At 34.6% G+C, this 15,006-nt stretch overlaps 1 protein-coding gene across 2 annotated transcripts in view; it reads left to right on the top strand.

Annotated features, from left to right (window-relative positions):
• Window positions 1-15,006, top strand: part of SLC25A12 (solute carrier family 25 member 12) — a 75,735-nt gene that overhangs the window by 28,774 nt on the left and 31,955 nt on the right. For both annotated transcript variants that reach the window (XM_039855934.1, XM_039855935.1), the window contains 5 exons: window positions 3,837-3,976; window positions 8,591-8,737; window positions 10,843-10,981; window positions 11,651-11,744; window positions 13,309-13,393. In XM_039855934.1, coding sequence (XP_039711868.1) covers window positions 3,837-3,976; window positions 8,591-8,737; window positions 10,843-10,981; window positions 11,651-11,744; window positions 13,309-13,393 — 605 coding nt within the window. The remainder of the gene's footprint in view (window positions 1-3,836; window positions 3,977-8,590; window positions 8,738-10,842; window positions 10,982-11,650; window positions 11,745-13,308; window positions 13,394-15,006) is intronic.

Raw genomic sequence — 15,006 nt, 5'->3', positions numbered from 1 at the left:
CCCCCAAGTTTTCCTTCAGTGAAACACTCTTTACTTGCACAAGTCTTGCCATTGTTTTTGTTTAGTTATACACAAGGATATTCATTGTTCATGGTGGGAGTCCTTCTAAAAGCCTCTCTGACTTCACTTTAAGAACTGTGCAGGTGAAACTCAGCTGTTGGGGACTTTTTTCCCCTGACAATAAAAATGTTTGGTCTCAAGCCTCTAAGTTGGAAGCAGTGGCTCCTGCTGGGCTGAAATCCTTGGAATCAGGATGTCGTTGGGCTGATGGTAGGTGGGCTGTGTCACAGGGCTGATGGCTTGTATACCTACAGGAGGAGTTCTCTGGCCACACCGTTGGTACAGCAGCTCCTTCCAGGCTCATTCATGGAACAGGCATGGTGGCAGTCTTGGAGAAGAGTGCCAGCCCCGGTCAGAGGTAATTTTGTACTGCAGAAAAGTGAACAAGACCAGTAGGAAGCTCCCATAAGGACCAGGGGAGGGATGAGGGTGGATGAGATGGGAAGACACAGTGTGGGCTGCTCGGGAAATGAAAACCTCTGTTAAGACATATTTACATAATATATATGCTTCAATGTATATTTCATCTAGTCCAATCATCATAAGTGACTGATACAGCTAAACTGACTAATGTTATACGTCTGTAAACATTTTTACTTAATCACAGTTGTCACTATTACCTGCCCTCCTGACAGATCATTGTGCTCCTCTCCTTTTTTTGCAAGGAGAACATAATGACAGGCTACTTTTGTGTCCGGCCCCGTTCCCTTTTCAAAGGAATTAGAAACTCTCTCTTTCATAAGCCCATGCTCTGCAGGAAGTGAAAAAGTGGTCTACTGTTTTCTATATGTCAGAAAACGAATGGATTCCTATTTCCCTCAGCAATGCCAACCTAGTATAAAACACTAGATCATGATCTTGCCAATAAGATGTGACTGTCATATATTCCTTTCATCCAGGCCAGAACTATGGCTCCATGGAATGCTATTTAGGGCTAAAGACCCTTGTTTGCCACTGGAAAGACGGGATTCTCTGGGGTGGGTGGTGGGGGTGGTGGGAATCTTGCTATTGAGTTTCAGTTAGCAATATTGGGTATATTTGACATTATTGGTGTCCCCTTTCATGTCATGCAGAACCTGATAAAATCGGGTAAGATAAGAATATCAGCTGTTTGAGCTACTGCCTCACATGAGTATACGTTCTCCAGTTCTGGAGATTTGTCTAACTTTTTTTTTCTGATAATCATATCCTGGTAAAAGTAAAGTGGTAATTAAGAATCGGATTTCAAAACAGTTGTAATAATTATTTTTGTAAGTTTCCTGAATTAGCCCTAGGCAGTTGGTAGTGGAAATAATAACAGAAGGGAGTAAGTAGAATGTGTCAAGAGGTGCCAAAGTAGGTTTGAAATTTTGTTAGTCCTAGTAGCTATAGTTGTAGCTTGTGACATGACTAAAATAATGAAAAGTGTCTAGTAATTAATAAACCACAGCACGTAATAAGGTCTAAATAAAACCATGCACAAAGCTGCAAGTGACCACTTTAGGAGAAATAGGAAAAATTCAAATAAATACTTATGGAAAAAGACACTTGCGGAGATTACTATGAATAATTTGCGGAGATTACTATGAATAATTAAGGCCATCATTTTAATTGTTTCAAAGATATTCTAAGATCTTATTTAGAGGTTGCTAGGAAGTTTATAGACTAGGATTTTAGTTAAAGTTTTTATTATAGGGTTATTCTGAATGTAAATTATACATTGTAATTTTGGTTTATAAATATCCTTTTTGTGATAATAGAAAACAATGTTCATAGTTAATTAAGTTTTCATAGTTTGAAAGCTTCTGAATCTTTGACTTTGATAGCTTCACACTTGAGCTTCTGATATTTTCTGATCATATAAAGAGAATTTAATTCTATTTCACTATTGTGTAAAAGTTATCTAAATAGCAATATGTACATTTCTTATCGAATAGTTGAGTTTTGGGAATTGTGACCTTTAAAATAACAATTATAAAATAACTTATTCCCTTTAACAATCTTAATATTACTTAAATGTATGTAGTAATTTAACTTATCCTGTTCTGCTTTCTATCAATTTCTTTGTTTCCTCAGTTTCACACTTTGTTGGACCTTAAAAATAAGAGATCAAGTTCATTAATTTGGGAATAGAAGCAACCAATTAATTAAATTTGGAGGATCCTAAAAAATCGTCGCTGGTCTGCCATAACATTTTAGCTCTAAATATTTTATTGCAACCCTTATTATTTTAATTATCTTTTAAACTTTAACACATTTTTCAACTTATTGAAGTTTCATGTAGATTTAAGGGCAGTCTTGTGTTGATTAGAGCCAGGATCCCGTGAATTGCTATTGAGTTAATTATTTGCTTTTAGAAACAAAATGCCATATATTTAATTTGTGCATATGGAAAGTAAAAATAATTTGACATGGTTGAAAATTCTGAAATACTGTTGCTACTTAGGCAAGAAATAAATGCCCCATTCCGTTTGAAAGAAAAGATGAGAATCCCATCTCCCCAGTGACATCCAATGCCTTCTTTCAAGTTACTGATTGTCATGACCTATTCAGAGCTGTTATATAAAAAGTCCAGACTGGTCGGATTTCCGGTTCAGGATTCTTACACTGTATCCTCTCCCCTCCTCCACCATAGCAATGCTTTTATCAAGAAAAAAAGGTATAAAAAACTAAAGGGAATCCATTAAACAATTTACAATCTGAGATCTATATCTTATTTAAAGAATTTATGGAAATTAGAGAAAATAGAGTGGAGATTATAAAACATTAAACTTGTATTTACTAATTTTCTAGTATAATTCGTAGCCATTGATGATAAAACTCTTTCACTAATACAATTGGCTTAAATTTGAAAATAATTTTGTTCTTACGATGTCAGTAAAACAGGCTCCCTGCTTTCTTAACTTTGTTAATTATTTTTTTTTTTGGCATGAGCTTCTAAATTAGTTTATCCATTGTGCTTGTTAAAGTACCAGTCATTTGTGAATTGACTTTTATAGTAAGTGTAGAAATGTGTAAGAAAATGAATGACATGGTCAGTGCATGAAGACAAGCTGTCAGAGGGTTTTGGTTGTATACACAGTGTGACTGGCTCTTATCTAAAAGTTAGTGTACTGTGTTTAGTCCTTCTTTATTTAAAAGTGAATCACTAATTTCACTTATCTTAAAATATTTTAATAGCTGAATATAATAATCATGGTTTTTATGAGGATTTTGAAGCTTTGTGTCAAGACCATATTTTTGACAATATCAGAAGCTTTTAATAAGGTGCTTGCTGCTGAGCTAATAATATGCTTTTGGTAGTATTTCTTATACCTATCTTCAATAGACATATTCAGGCTAGTGTGAATGTAATAATCAAGTCTCAATCAAAGCATACTTAGTATGACAAATATTACATTATCCTGTAATTTAGGTATTCATGCTTCTGATAAAGGGCTTAATTCGACTCCTTGAGGAACCGGGAAAACACTACTGATTTTACACTGGAATGCAAAGTAGCAGCCATTTATAGTGCACAATATAAATCACTTCCTAATTAAAATTAAATCAAGATAAATTAAGAATCTCATGGCCTTATACGTAATGGTACACAATCTTAAGTGTAAAATTATATTTTGTATCAATTGTGTTCCTGTGCATGGGTTTCTGGGCACAAAAATTTTTGCAGATAATCTTAATAGAAGCAGATAATATTGACTTAAATTTTCTCTTAATTTCTTTCTGTAGGAACATTGCAGTGGACTGAACTACTTTTTTTCAGATATAATTTATTTATTTTTGTTTTCCCTTTTAAGAAAATGTCAAAGAAATTTTTGGACAGACTATTATTCATCATCATATACCTTTTAACTGGGACTGTGAATTTATCCGACTGCATTTTGGGCATAATCGAAAGAAGCATCTTAACTACACAGAATTCACACAGTTTCTCCAGGTGAGCTTAGTGTTCATAACTGGTGTAAATATATACCATTCTTCCTCCATGTCTTTCCCTTTTAGTTTTACCAAGTTTATTACAAAAACTAGCAGTCCCCAGTGGCATTTTACCTCCATTTTTCATTTCCCGCTCCCAGAGGCAGCTTCTTAAAACTTTTATAATTGTTTCTTTCAGTGTGTGCTTCCATAGCTTTAAATAATAAAGTTATGCTGGCACTTCTGTAAAATTTTTCACTTTTAGGTATTTTTGATTGAATTTGAACTGCGGAAGATTAGGAGCTACTTGACCACTGACTTGGAATTATACAGGGGTCCCCAACCCCTGTATAATTATGTCATGATTCCACTTCGATCAATATCATATTTCAGTTACTATAATTCTGTGAACACTTTGCATGACTAAAGTAATGACTTTTAGAGTTCTAGTTTTTCTTATTTGTTTAGTTTTCTGTGTATTAATGTAATTCATTCTCGATCTTTGCCTCAGTTATTAAACTCATTTTAATATGTTTAAAGCACATTAGACATTCTGTCAATTTCATCTTCTTAGAGTTCTCTAGGAAGGAACTTTCTTTTTTAGCAATTTGAGATAAAATTCACTTAACATAAAATTAACCATGTAAAAGTGCACAATTTAGTGGCATGTAGTACATTCATAGTGTTATGTGACCACCACCTCTAATTCCGAAACTTTTTTTATCATCTCAAAAGAAAACCTTATATCCATTAAGCTGTCACTCCCCATTCCTGTCTCTTCCTGACCCCTGGCAACCATCAATCTATTTTCTGTCTCTGGATTGACCTATTCTGGATATTTCATATACAACTGACCCTTGAATCATACGTGTTTGAACTGCACAGGTCCACTTACACAGTGAATACATATGTACTATAAATGTATTTTCTCTTCCTTATGATTTTTTTAATGACATTTTCTTTTTCTCTAGCTTACTTTATTGTAAGACTATGGTATATAAATAATATATATAAGATAGAAAGTATACGTAAGTAGACTGTTTATGTTATTGGTAAGGCTTCTCATCTACAGTAGGCTATTAGTAGTTAAGTTTTTGGGTAGTGAAAAATTATACTCAGATTTTCGACTGTGTGTAGGGGTCAGGACCCTTACCCCCGTGTTGTTCAAGGGTCAATGATAAATGGAATTAATAATATGATTTTTTGTGTCGCTTTTTTTCACTTAGCATGTCTTCAAGGATTATCTGTTATAGAATGTATTAGTACTTCATTTCTTTTTATGGTTGAATAATATTCCTTTCTATGCATATACCATATTGTCTATCCATTCATTAGTTGATGAACAATGAATTCTTACCTTTTGGCTATCATGAATAGCGCTGCTATGAACATTGGTATACAAATATTTGTTTGAATACCTGTTTTCAAGTCTTTTGAGTATATCCCTAGGAGTTGAATTTCTGGATCATATGGTAATTTTATGTTTAGCTTTTTTGCTTCCTGGTTGGAGATTGGACTTTGTACTTGTTGTATACCTTTCAGTCTGTGACCTCCCTTCACCTTCACCCTAGGGAATCCATTTGCCTTTCTGTTATGTTGAATCTTCCATTTGCTGGATTTCATCTCTTCCTTTATTATGATTTAGTTTCTGCAGAGGCTTTCTGAGGAAAGTAAGTAATTTTTTATGAGACTTTTTAGGTATGAAAAATTTCTGCTTTATTATTACACTTAGTTTGGCTGGGTATAGAATTCTAGTAGGAATTTATTTTTCTCCTAATTTTGAAACCATTTCTCTCTCGTTTTCTAGCTTCCAGTGTTGCCACTGGTAAGTCTAGGCCATTCTCATTCTTGATTCTGTTTTGAAACTTTTCTTTTTCACTCTGAAGAGTGAAAAAGATTTTTTTCTTTTCAGTGTTTTGAAATTTCATGATAATGTTCCTTGGTGTGAATTTATTTTTATTTATTGTATTGGGCATTCAGTGGGCTCTGTTAATTTGGAAACATATCCTTCAATTCTTGGAAATATTCATATTACTTTTCTTATTCTTATTTTCTTCCTTTCTAGAACTAGTAAATATATTAAATGTATGATCCTTTAGGGTTCTTTTCCCTCCTATTTTCCTTCTAAACCTCTATTCAGTTTTTAATTTTTATTTCTAATTTTGAGGAGCTCTTTTTGGTTTTCTGAATATTTCTTTTTTAAAGATAGCATACTGTTCTTTCGTGGATGTACTATTTTCTCCCACTTCTCCAAAGATTTTAAAGACAGGTCTTTTTCACTTGTTTTTATTTTTTTAATTTTCTTTTCCCTGCAAAGTATGCTTCCTCCAAGTTTATTTCTTTCTTTTTGTTTTGGTCTCTATTCTTCATGTTAGTGGCTTTTTTCATACGGTCCCTGATCCTCATCTTATATAAGATTGAGGCTTATTAGAGCTTCGGGTTCATAGTAGGACTTATTAACTCCGGACATTGCTGTAAAGTTCTCTGGCTAAGTTGTTTTTATTGGGGACCCTCTAATATCTGTATGTTCAGGTCTTTTATTTTTTTTTCAGATTGGGGAATCAGAGATTAATCATCTGGCTTCTCATCTAGAATATTAGATCTGGCTTTTGATATTCTGGTTGTTGAATAAGACAAAATGGGTTGGAGGTCTCAACATTCAGTATGGAGATGGACTTTCATTTAATTACCTCTTTTCTACTATGGCTGGTCTTCCCTAGTCTAGATATCCTCTGTTAAATTTTCCAGGCAGTGAAACTCTAGTCTTCTGCCAAGATTGGGAAAGGGCAGAGGTTCAGCTAAGGTGTAGTAAGGCAGGTAATTAACTCCTTTTCAAACAGACTTCCATCTAAGGCTCCTGTTTTCAGCTCCATTTTCACTGTCACTTCCAGGGCACTAACTAGTGCAGCCAATTTCTGAGTGTTGTAGGAGTTCTGTCATGTACATTTAATTACCTTTGGCTCTCTTTACTCTAGATTTCTTGGTTCTGCTGAGTTAGGTTTCACTTGCCCTTCTGCTCTCTAATCTTAAAAATGTAGTTGCTGTCATCTTCTTTTCCATTCTCTTCATCTTTGAGGGATTATAGTGAAGAATGGAGTTTTGGAAGACAGCAGAGTTAAGTGTACTAGGTCAGTCTCATCCAAAGCTATACTGTTTGTGAAGTTCTCCACTTCTATCACTATTTTCAAGAAAATCCAAATATTTAGATGTTTGATGATAGATGTTAAAATATTTAGATGTTTTCTTCAATATTATCATTTAATTTTTTAAAGACTATTGAAAGATTTAGTAGGTTTCATATACTAGTCTGTAGCCTATCAATGTAAGAAAAAATATTTTTAAAACTTGTTGAATATTATACAAATAAAGGTGTATAAAACAAGTGTATAGTTTAATGAAGTATTATAAGACAACAACTGCTAAGGTAATTTTAATATCTTTGATTTACCACTGAGCTATCACAAGACCATAGGAAAATATAATTAAATTAGTAAAATAGTAAGACTTTTACCAAAAACTATTTTAAGTGTCAGAAAAAGATAAAGGAATGTTCATTTGTAAGTTTTCATAAATAAATGGTAATGAAATTGCAGTATTTAATTTTATCTATGAATATTTTTATATTTAGATGCGAATATTATTTCCATAGTTGCAAATAGTGTGAAATGGCATTAAACAGCACCATTATTATGGTGTGATAACAGGTTTATTTGGATTATGTAGTGAGTCCTTAGGACAGAAGTATCCTAATTTTGACTTTTGTATAGTACTTAGGGTATTACTGTGCCCTGTTACTTAGGGCACATTTTATTGTTTTCATGGATATCACTTATTACAAAGTTTGGCTCCCTAACAGGTCAGAATTTCAGAGATCTTCTGGATTGTTTTACAGTTTATAAGTAACTCCTCCTATAGCCGGATGGTATATGAACACAAGTTATGCAGTTTGTTATTCATAACTTTCATGTTAGAATTACTGTTGGCCCTGGAACAACACGAGGTTAAGAGGGCCAATCCTTGTGCAGTGGAAAATCCATGTATAGTTTTTGACTTCCCCAAAACTTAAGTTATCCCTCGGTATCTGAGGGGGTTTGAATCCAGGACACCCATAGATACCCAAATCAGCAGACACTTGCATAAGTTTCTCTTACATAAAATGGTGTAGAACATACGTACAGTCAGCTCTCCACATCCACAGTGATTGTAACACTTAAAATTGAAAAACTGAAAATGCATCTAAACTTTTAATTCAAAAAGTACTTTCGGATGACACGAATGCTTGCAAGCGGAAGAGAATAAATTACTACTTATTTGAAAGGCTGAAATAAAGCACTGAAAACATACTTTCTTTGTTTTCAGTGATGAAAACTTTTCAAATAAATGATTTTTTTCCTCCTCATTTTTCTTTATTGCCATGGTGTGCTTTATTTTTCTTCCTGAGGAGTAATATGTAGTACATTTTCAGGGGAACATGTTCTTTAAAAGAAATTAAAAGTGTTGTAAATTTAGAGCTGTATATTGTTCATTTCTGTGGTAAGTGAATGTAGTAAAAGGATGTCTGTCCTTCCTTGACAGAACATATACTTGGATTGTACTTTAACTTATCTAATGCCTTGTTTCTAACTTTTCCCTCCAGGAGCTACAATTGGAACATGCAAGACAAGCCTTTGCACTTAAAGACAAAAGTAAAACTGGCATGATTTCCGGTCTGGATTTCAGTGACATCATGGTTACCATTCGGTCTCACATGCTTACTTCCTTCGTGGAGGAGAACTTAGTTTCAGTAAGTAAAAGCAAGTACTTCAGCTTTCCGTTTCCTTAAACCTTTTGAACCATTGGGTCCTGAATTGCTTCCCTGGACCCACCTGACTCTCAACTATTCTAACTTTAAGCTTGGTTGGTAGAAGGTAAACAGGTGTGTGTAGGGGAGGTGGGGGTGATGGAGAATAGTCTTTCCCAGATCATAGCAGAGGCTACCATTTTGCTCTCATATATTTCTGAATTGTTTATTTCCATGTACAGAGTCCAACTGAAGAATACAAGGGAGTTTGTAGACAAAGGTGTGCAATTACTTTTTCCACTGGGCAGTACCTCTCCTTTTTCCATCCCACCAGGCTCCCAAAGCCTTGCTATAAGGATGGCTCCTTCCTTTGTTGCCTGCAGGGTGCTGTTTGCTAGAGGGATCATCATTGACCTCTACACTGTTTTAATAACCATGGCCATGGCAGAAGGTATGGAGGAAATATGTGGGCATCAGCCTCTGTGGCTCACTCCTCTCTCTGCCCCTTCACCTGTGCATTCAGTCTGCATGGATGAGACAGTTTTTGTTCTGTAAAACTGCTAATCTCTATAAAGTAATCATCTGGACCAATAGCAAACTGATGTCATCTACTTCCTCACAAAGACTGGTGAAACTTTCCTCGCTTACCAGTTTTCTTGTTCATGTGTTGTACTTATGTATAAGTTTTTGAGTGCTGCTTGTTTTTAATGGAGGGAAGCCAATGAGTGCTTTTGTTGTTTCAGCTGAAGATCATTATCCCTGATTTAGACTGGGGTAGAAAGATCAACTTCTGTTCTTTTTCTTCAGTGAATTCGAACATGGAGCATGTCACTTTCTCCTACACATTTCACCTCCTTGACACCCATCTCCCACTCCCCTACCCTCACCTTGTACCCCAGTCAAAAAATGAAAGAAAGAAAGGGTGAGAGCGAGAGAAGAAATGAAGAAAGCAAGAAAATTCTAGAGAGAAGGACTCACTGAGTGCCTTAGGGCGAAGGGACACATTTAATCTTTTCTAAGTGAGTTAGATAGACCTATTATAACCTTGATTTACCAAACACCATTTCAGTCCCTGGAGGAAAGTATTCAATAATTTGCTTTTGGCTCATTGGTATCCAATTTCAGGCTAATACAAATATGTATATTTGGATTAAAGAATTTGTGTGCGGGGTAGTAGGGTGGGTGCCTTTGCCCGTGATTACCGGCATTGTTCTTAATAGAACTTCATGATTAAGGTGGTCACACTGGTATTTCTATAAGTATTTCTTTGAGTTTTTAATAAAGAGAATGTTTTCAATCAGATGAATTCCTCTGACTCTTGGGTTAGAAATTAGGCTTTTGCGAACTATGAAAAGTACTCTCTTCTGAGTTTATGTCCAGAGAGAGAAATTACCTCCTCACCCTGCAGAAGTAATGAAGGCCATTTGCCTCCATCCTTCTCCAGGCATAAGAGCCTCTTTAGAGCTGTTCCATTAAAGACATAACTTATGGTGAATAAATCCTCCTTAGATTGTCTCTACATTTTCTGAAGTTTTGGGTCGTTGTACCTTTCATTATACATATTCAGAGCTCAGCACAGATTGTTAAATATCTGATTATAACAATGACCTTAAAAAAAAAAGATTAGGAAAGTCAATATGGTAAAGTAGTCTTAAAATGTAAAGTTACCACCATGTTTTGTGTATATGTGTGGGTAAAAAAAGCAAGTTAAAAAAAAAAAATTCCTTATATTATAGTATTCATGTTTGGATTATCCAGAACTAGCAGGAGTTCCATAGTTGAGAGTCTTGAAAATCTGTTTAAATAACCATTGTTTTTGATCTGTGATAATTATATTTATTGTTTTTGACCTCATAGGTAGATGAACCATAAAGTCCAACTTTCAGATGTTGCTTTCTTCCTTAAAACCCAAATTACATAGACCTCCCTGAGGGTATGAAAGGCACTGAGTGTTTCAGTAGGATATGTTTCTTGTATTTATGGACTGGACTGGTTGTTAAATCATTTTAATAATGAAGACTCCTTTGGATATTCTTTGAAAAAAAGAGCAGTGTTCATAAACAGGTTTTTGTTTTTGTTTTTTAACTTTTTGTGTTGTGATTTCCTAGGCAGCTGGAGGAAGTATCTCACACCAGGTTAGCTTCTCCTACTTCAATGCATTTAACTCCTTACTGAATAACATGGAGCTTGTTCGTAAGATATATAGCACTCTAGCTGGCACAAGGAGAGATATTGAAGTCACAAAAGGTAAGATTTAAAAACTGAATCTCAACGTTTTCACTTTTCTTTATCTAGGGCATGAGTTTGATTTAAATTTACCCTCCGAAGCCAGATCTAGAAAGTTTGTTGTCATTGTGTATATGCTTCACTTGGGCCATAATGGTCTCCAAAAATCCAGGTGGATTTGTTGGGATGCTGAGGTCAGGAATGGAAAAGTGGCTTTGACAGGTTTGAAAAGAACCTTGTCCTGATCTGTCAAACAGGTCAGTGGCACTATGGCAGCAGCTTGTTTGTACTAGGAAGAAGTTGCCACAGAAGGACAAGCCCACTCCTTTTGCTGAATTGGAGTAGGATGTTTTAGGTGAAGGAGAATAGCCACTTCTTTTATCTTGTAACTCTGGGGATCAAAGGGAATAAACAAGATAAGAGAGAGGATTCTAAAGAGATTGTTTTATCTTTGAAGTTAATTTATCTTTATCTGTTTTTGCTGTTTCACCATTTTAACATTTTATCTTTGCCAGCTTTCAGAATTTGGTAGTTCTTCTTGTATAGTTGAACTTAGGTATTTAAATTCAGTTTTAGATTTTAAAAATAATACTAAAATGCCTTTAGCTTGCAGATTATTGTTGGTTAAGGTAGAAGTTTGTTGTATGTTAATAATCTTTTAAGATTTTAAAATATTTCTTTTTCTTCCAGAGGAATTTGCCCAGAGTGCCATACGCTATGGACAAGTCACTCCATTAGAAATTGATATCCTATACCAGCTTGCAGACTTATATAATGCTACAGGGTAACTATTCCAATAATTCTTCATGATATTTAGTAACAGGACAGTTCTTTTAAAATGTGGCGCGCTTTCAATTTATGTTACCAATAGTTTATTCAATATATAAATTTCAAGAAAGAGGCAGTCAGGTATGAGAAATGGGAGGAAGGAGAGAAAGGAAGACAGACTAAAGGTAGGGGAGATGGGAAGAGGGAAAAGGAGAGAGAACAAGAAGGGAAAAGAAGAGAGGAGGGGAAGAAAACAAGGGAAAAGGTAGAGAGAGAGGCAAAAGAAGGGAGTAAGGGTTGAGGGACATGAGAGAGGGACATGAAAGGAAGAAAAATGAGAGAGAAAGGGAGGAAAGTGAGAAGAAGAGAGGGATGGAAAAAACTGATTTAACTTAGACTCTGTAGGTGTTAGGAATTTTACGAGATTTATGGAAATTTGCCTAAATTTATAAAATAAACTGAGGTACATGTTCAGGAATCTTATAATCTTTCGGGTTCATGGTGAATGGTCATTTTACTAAACAGTATATACCATTTTGTGTTGGAGAATATGATTTTCTTAGATTTATGGCTGTTACATTATCATCATAGTTTACCATCACAGACAAGCTCAGATGTTTTATGCCTCTATTTTATAGACTAAAAAACCCAAAGCACATAGAGAATATTTAATTTGTAAAATCTTACGCAAATCCAAGAGAAAAACTCTTATCTGTGGATATCCAGCAGGACCTGTGGAATAGAGGACTTATGATCTATTAAGTGATCAGATTTTTTTTAGTCTCCTTTAGTAGTTAAGTGTAGGAATGTCTGAAAAATGGGTTTAATCATAGAACTGAGGACTGGTAGAAATTGAGCGTGCATGGGTGATTTATTGCCTTCATGCTACATAATGAATTGCTGAGCTGGAGATGATACTAAATATACCAGCCAGTGTTTGGTGATTGACATGAAATATCAGGCCATGTCTCATCCATCTAGAATTTACATTTTTGCAAAAGTTTTGAGGCCTCCTACACTGTAATAAATGCTTTCAAAAAGTGTTTCTCAAAATTGTGTGTGAAGTGACCTAGCTTGTTCATGGAATGTACTTATTTTTAGGTAAATTTTTTTTGGAAAACAGTACGTTCACATGGTTCAGAGCTCAAAGAGTTTAAAAGAACATGCAGTAAAAAAAGTCTCGCTTCTTCCTTGTGCCTTTACTTAAAGGCATCCAGTGTTTATCAGTTTTGTGTTTATCCTTCTCAAGAAACTTTGCACCTATGCATTAAGTATGTATACTAAGAGAATGCATTTAATATGTGTGAACTGCCAGTGTCTATACTTCTGGCAAAAATTATTTCTTTACTGTTAATATTTATCATTGAAGATTTTTTAAATATGTGTACTCCACATTATTTCTTTGCAGTCTTTTCCTATTTGATCTGAAGTTTTTTTTTTTTCTCACTATGATCTGTGCGAATAGAGAAATACTTTTAAACCGTAGTTCTCCCCCTACCTTTTTCTGAAGAAAGATGATCTTAGCCTGAGGAGTTTGTTGGTGTCTAACAGTTCTTTCCCCCCCATATTTTTGCCTGAAGGCGCTTGACTTTGGCAGATATTGAGAGAATAGCCCCGTTGGCTGAGGGGGCCTTACCTCACAACCTGGCAGAACTTCAGAGACAGGTAGGAGTCTCATAAACAGAATCACCTCCAAAAATGTTGAAATAATATGTTCATGACAGCCTAGAGCTTCTGAATGATGAAATTTAAAAACTACTTTCCAGAAAAAGACTTTTCTTAGCTTAAAGATTACATTTATATAACTGTTATCCCCCACTCCCATAGGATATTTTTATGGAGTATCTAGATTTATGTTTATGTTTTTTCTTGTAGCTTATGAACATAAGGAAAATAAGAGCAAATATATGTGGACTTTGCTTCCTTCCCCCTAAAATTAGCCGTCTTATCATTTGTCAGGTCACACTTAAAGAATAGTGTTAAGCTCATTTTGTATCATTAAGCTGATATTTATAGGGTTTTATAATACAAAACATTGCTCTAATGAAATAAATCTTTTACTGAGATTGTACCTTATAGATTACAACAGTAGCACAGAAAAACTAATTATTGAATCAGAAAGAAAACCTTGATTATTTTTGATAAATATTATTTTTTTAGTGTTAAGGATGATTAACACAATACCTTCTGAGTCCTTTAAAGTCAATGAAGTCCCATTTCGATTTTAAGAATACTATCTTGTTAGGAAAATAAACCCCATGATATTACCTTGCAGAGTGCAATGGCACATTTTTTTAAAATCTTGTTTTACACTGAGACCCCTCCTTCTGTAGCACTTCTGTAGCACTTGGAGGAAGTCTCACTTGTAGTAATGGTCAACATAGCTTTGTGTGGGGAGTGAGGATTAGGAGGGTTAGTCCTTGTCCTCCTATTTCCCTGCTCTAATAGACATGAAACCTGAGTCCATCATGATTCTTTAGGAGACTGTGATGCCCCATGAGGCTAGGAGCCATGGGGAGGGCAAGGAGAGAGGGGGAAAGAAAAGAGGAGACAAAGAGAGAACAAAAACGTAAAGGGCATGCTACAGAAAGAGCCTGAGTCTGCTTTTTATTCATTGTTGCCACCCTGGTGAAAAAGCCAAATGTGCTAGTAAAAGATTAAGACATACAAGTATGGTTCACTTGGGAAGTTTCGGTAGGAAATCTTTCTTCTACTAGACCTTGCTGGAATGATGATTCTACCTCTGCAACTAATTAGAATTTCCAGTTTTACTTTATGTAATAAACAATAATTTGTATAATCTGCTAAGTAAATTAAAATATTGCTTTTATATCTGTATCTTATGTTAATACTTTGCTTGGTGTGTAATAAAGCTTCCAGAAGATTAAAATATATCTGTAACCCATTGCAATTTAGCTTCTTTAGGAGCAAAAAAATATTACCTGTCTGTCAAAGTTTACTTCCATTATAAGTCCTCAGACCCTCTAAAAATAGATGGATTTATTCCAATTAATTGATTTATAATAAAAATTTAATGAAATTATTAAATATTCGAGACACTGAAAAAGTTAAAAGAGCTGTTGTTGAATTAAATTTCATATTTTGTAGTTTACATTTATAAAAATTTGCTGTCGAAGTTTGAAAAATTACATTTCAAAAGGATCTATTTTTCAGTGTTACATGTCTATTAATATAGCTTTCCCTGGGGATGTCCTTACATTTATAATTGGGGAATATTTCATTTAGCTTATTAAAGACAATGTAATGAATTTAAAAGT

This window comes from Pteropus medius, unplaced genomic scaffold (assembly GCF_902729225.1).
Source record: "Pteropus medius unplaced genomic scaffold, Ma_sr-lr_union100, whole genome shotgun sequence".
NCBI lineage: Eukaryota > Metazoa > Chordata > Mammalia > Chiroptera > Pteropodidae > Pteropus > Pteropus medius.
The sequence above is the reverse complement of the archived record's forward strand: the minus strand, read 5'-3'. Positions and strand labels throughout refer to the sequence as shown.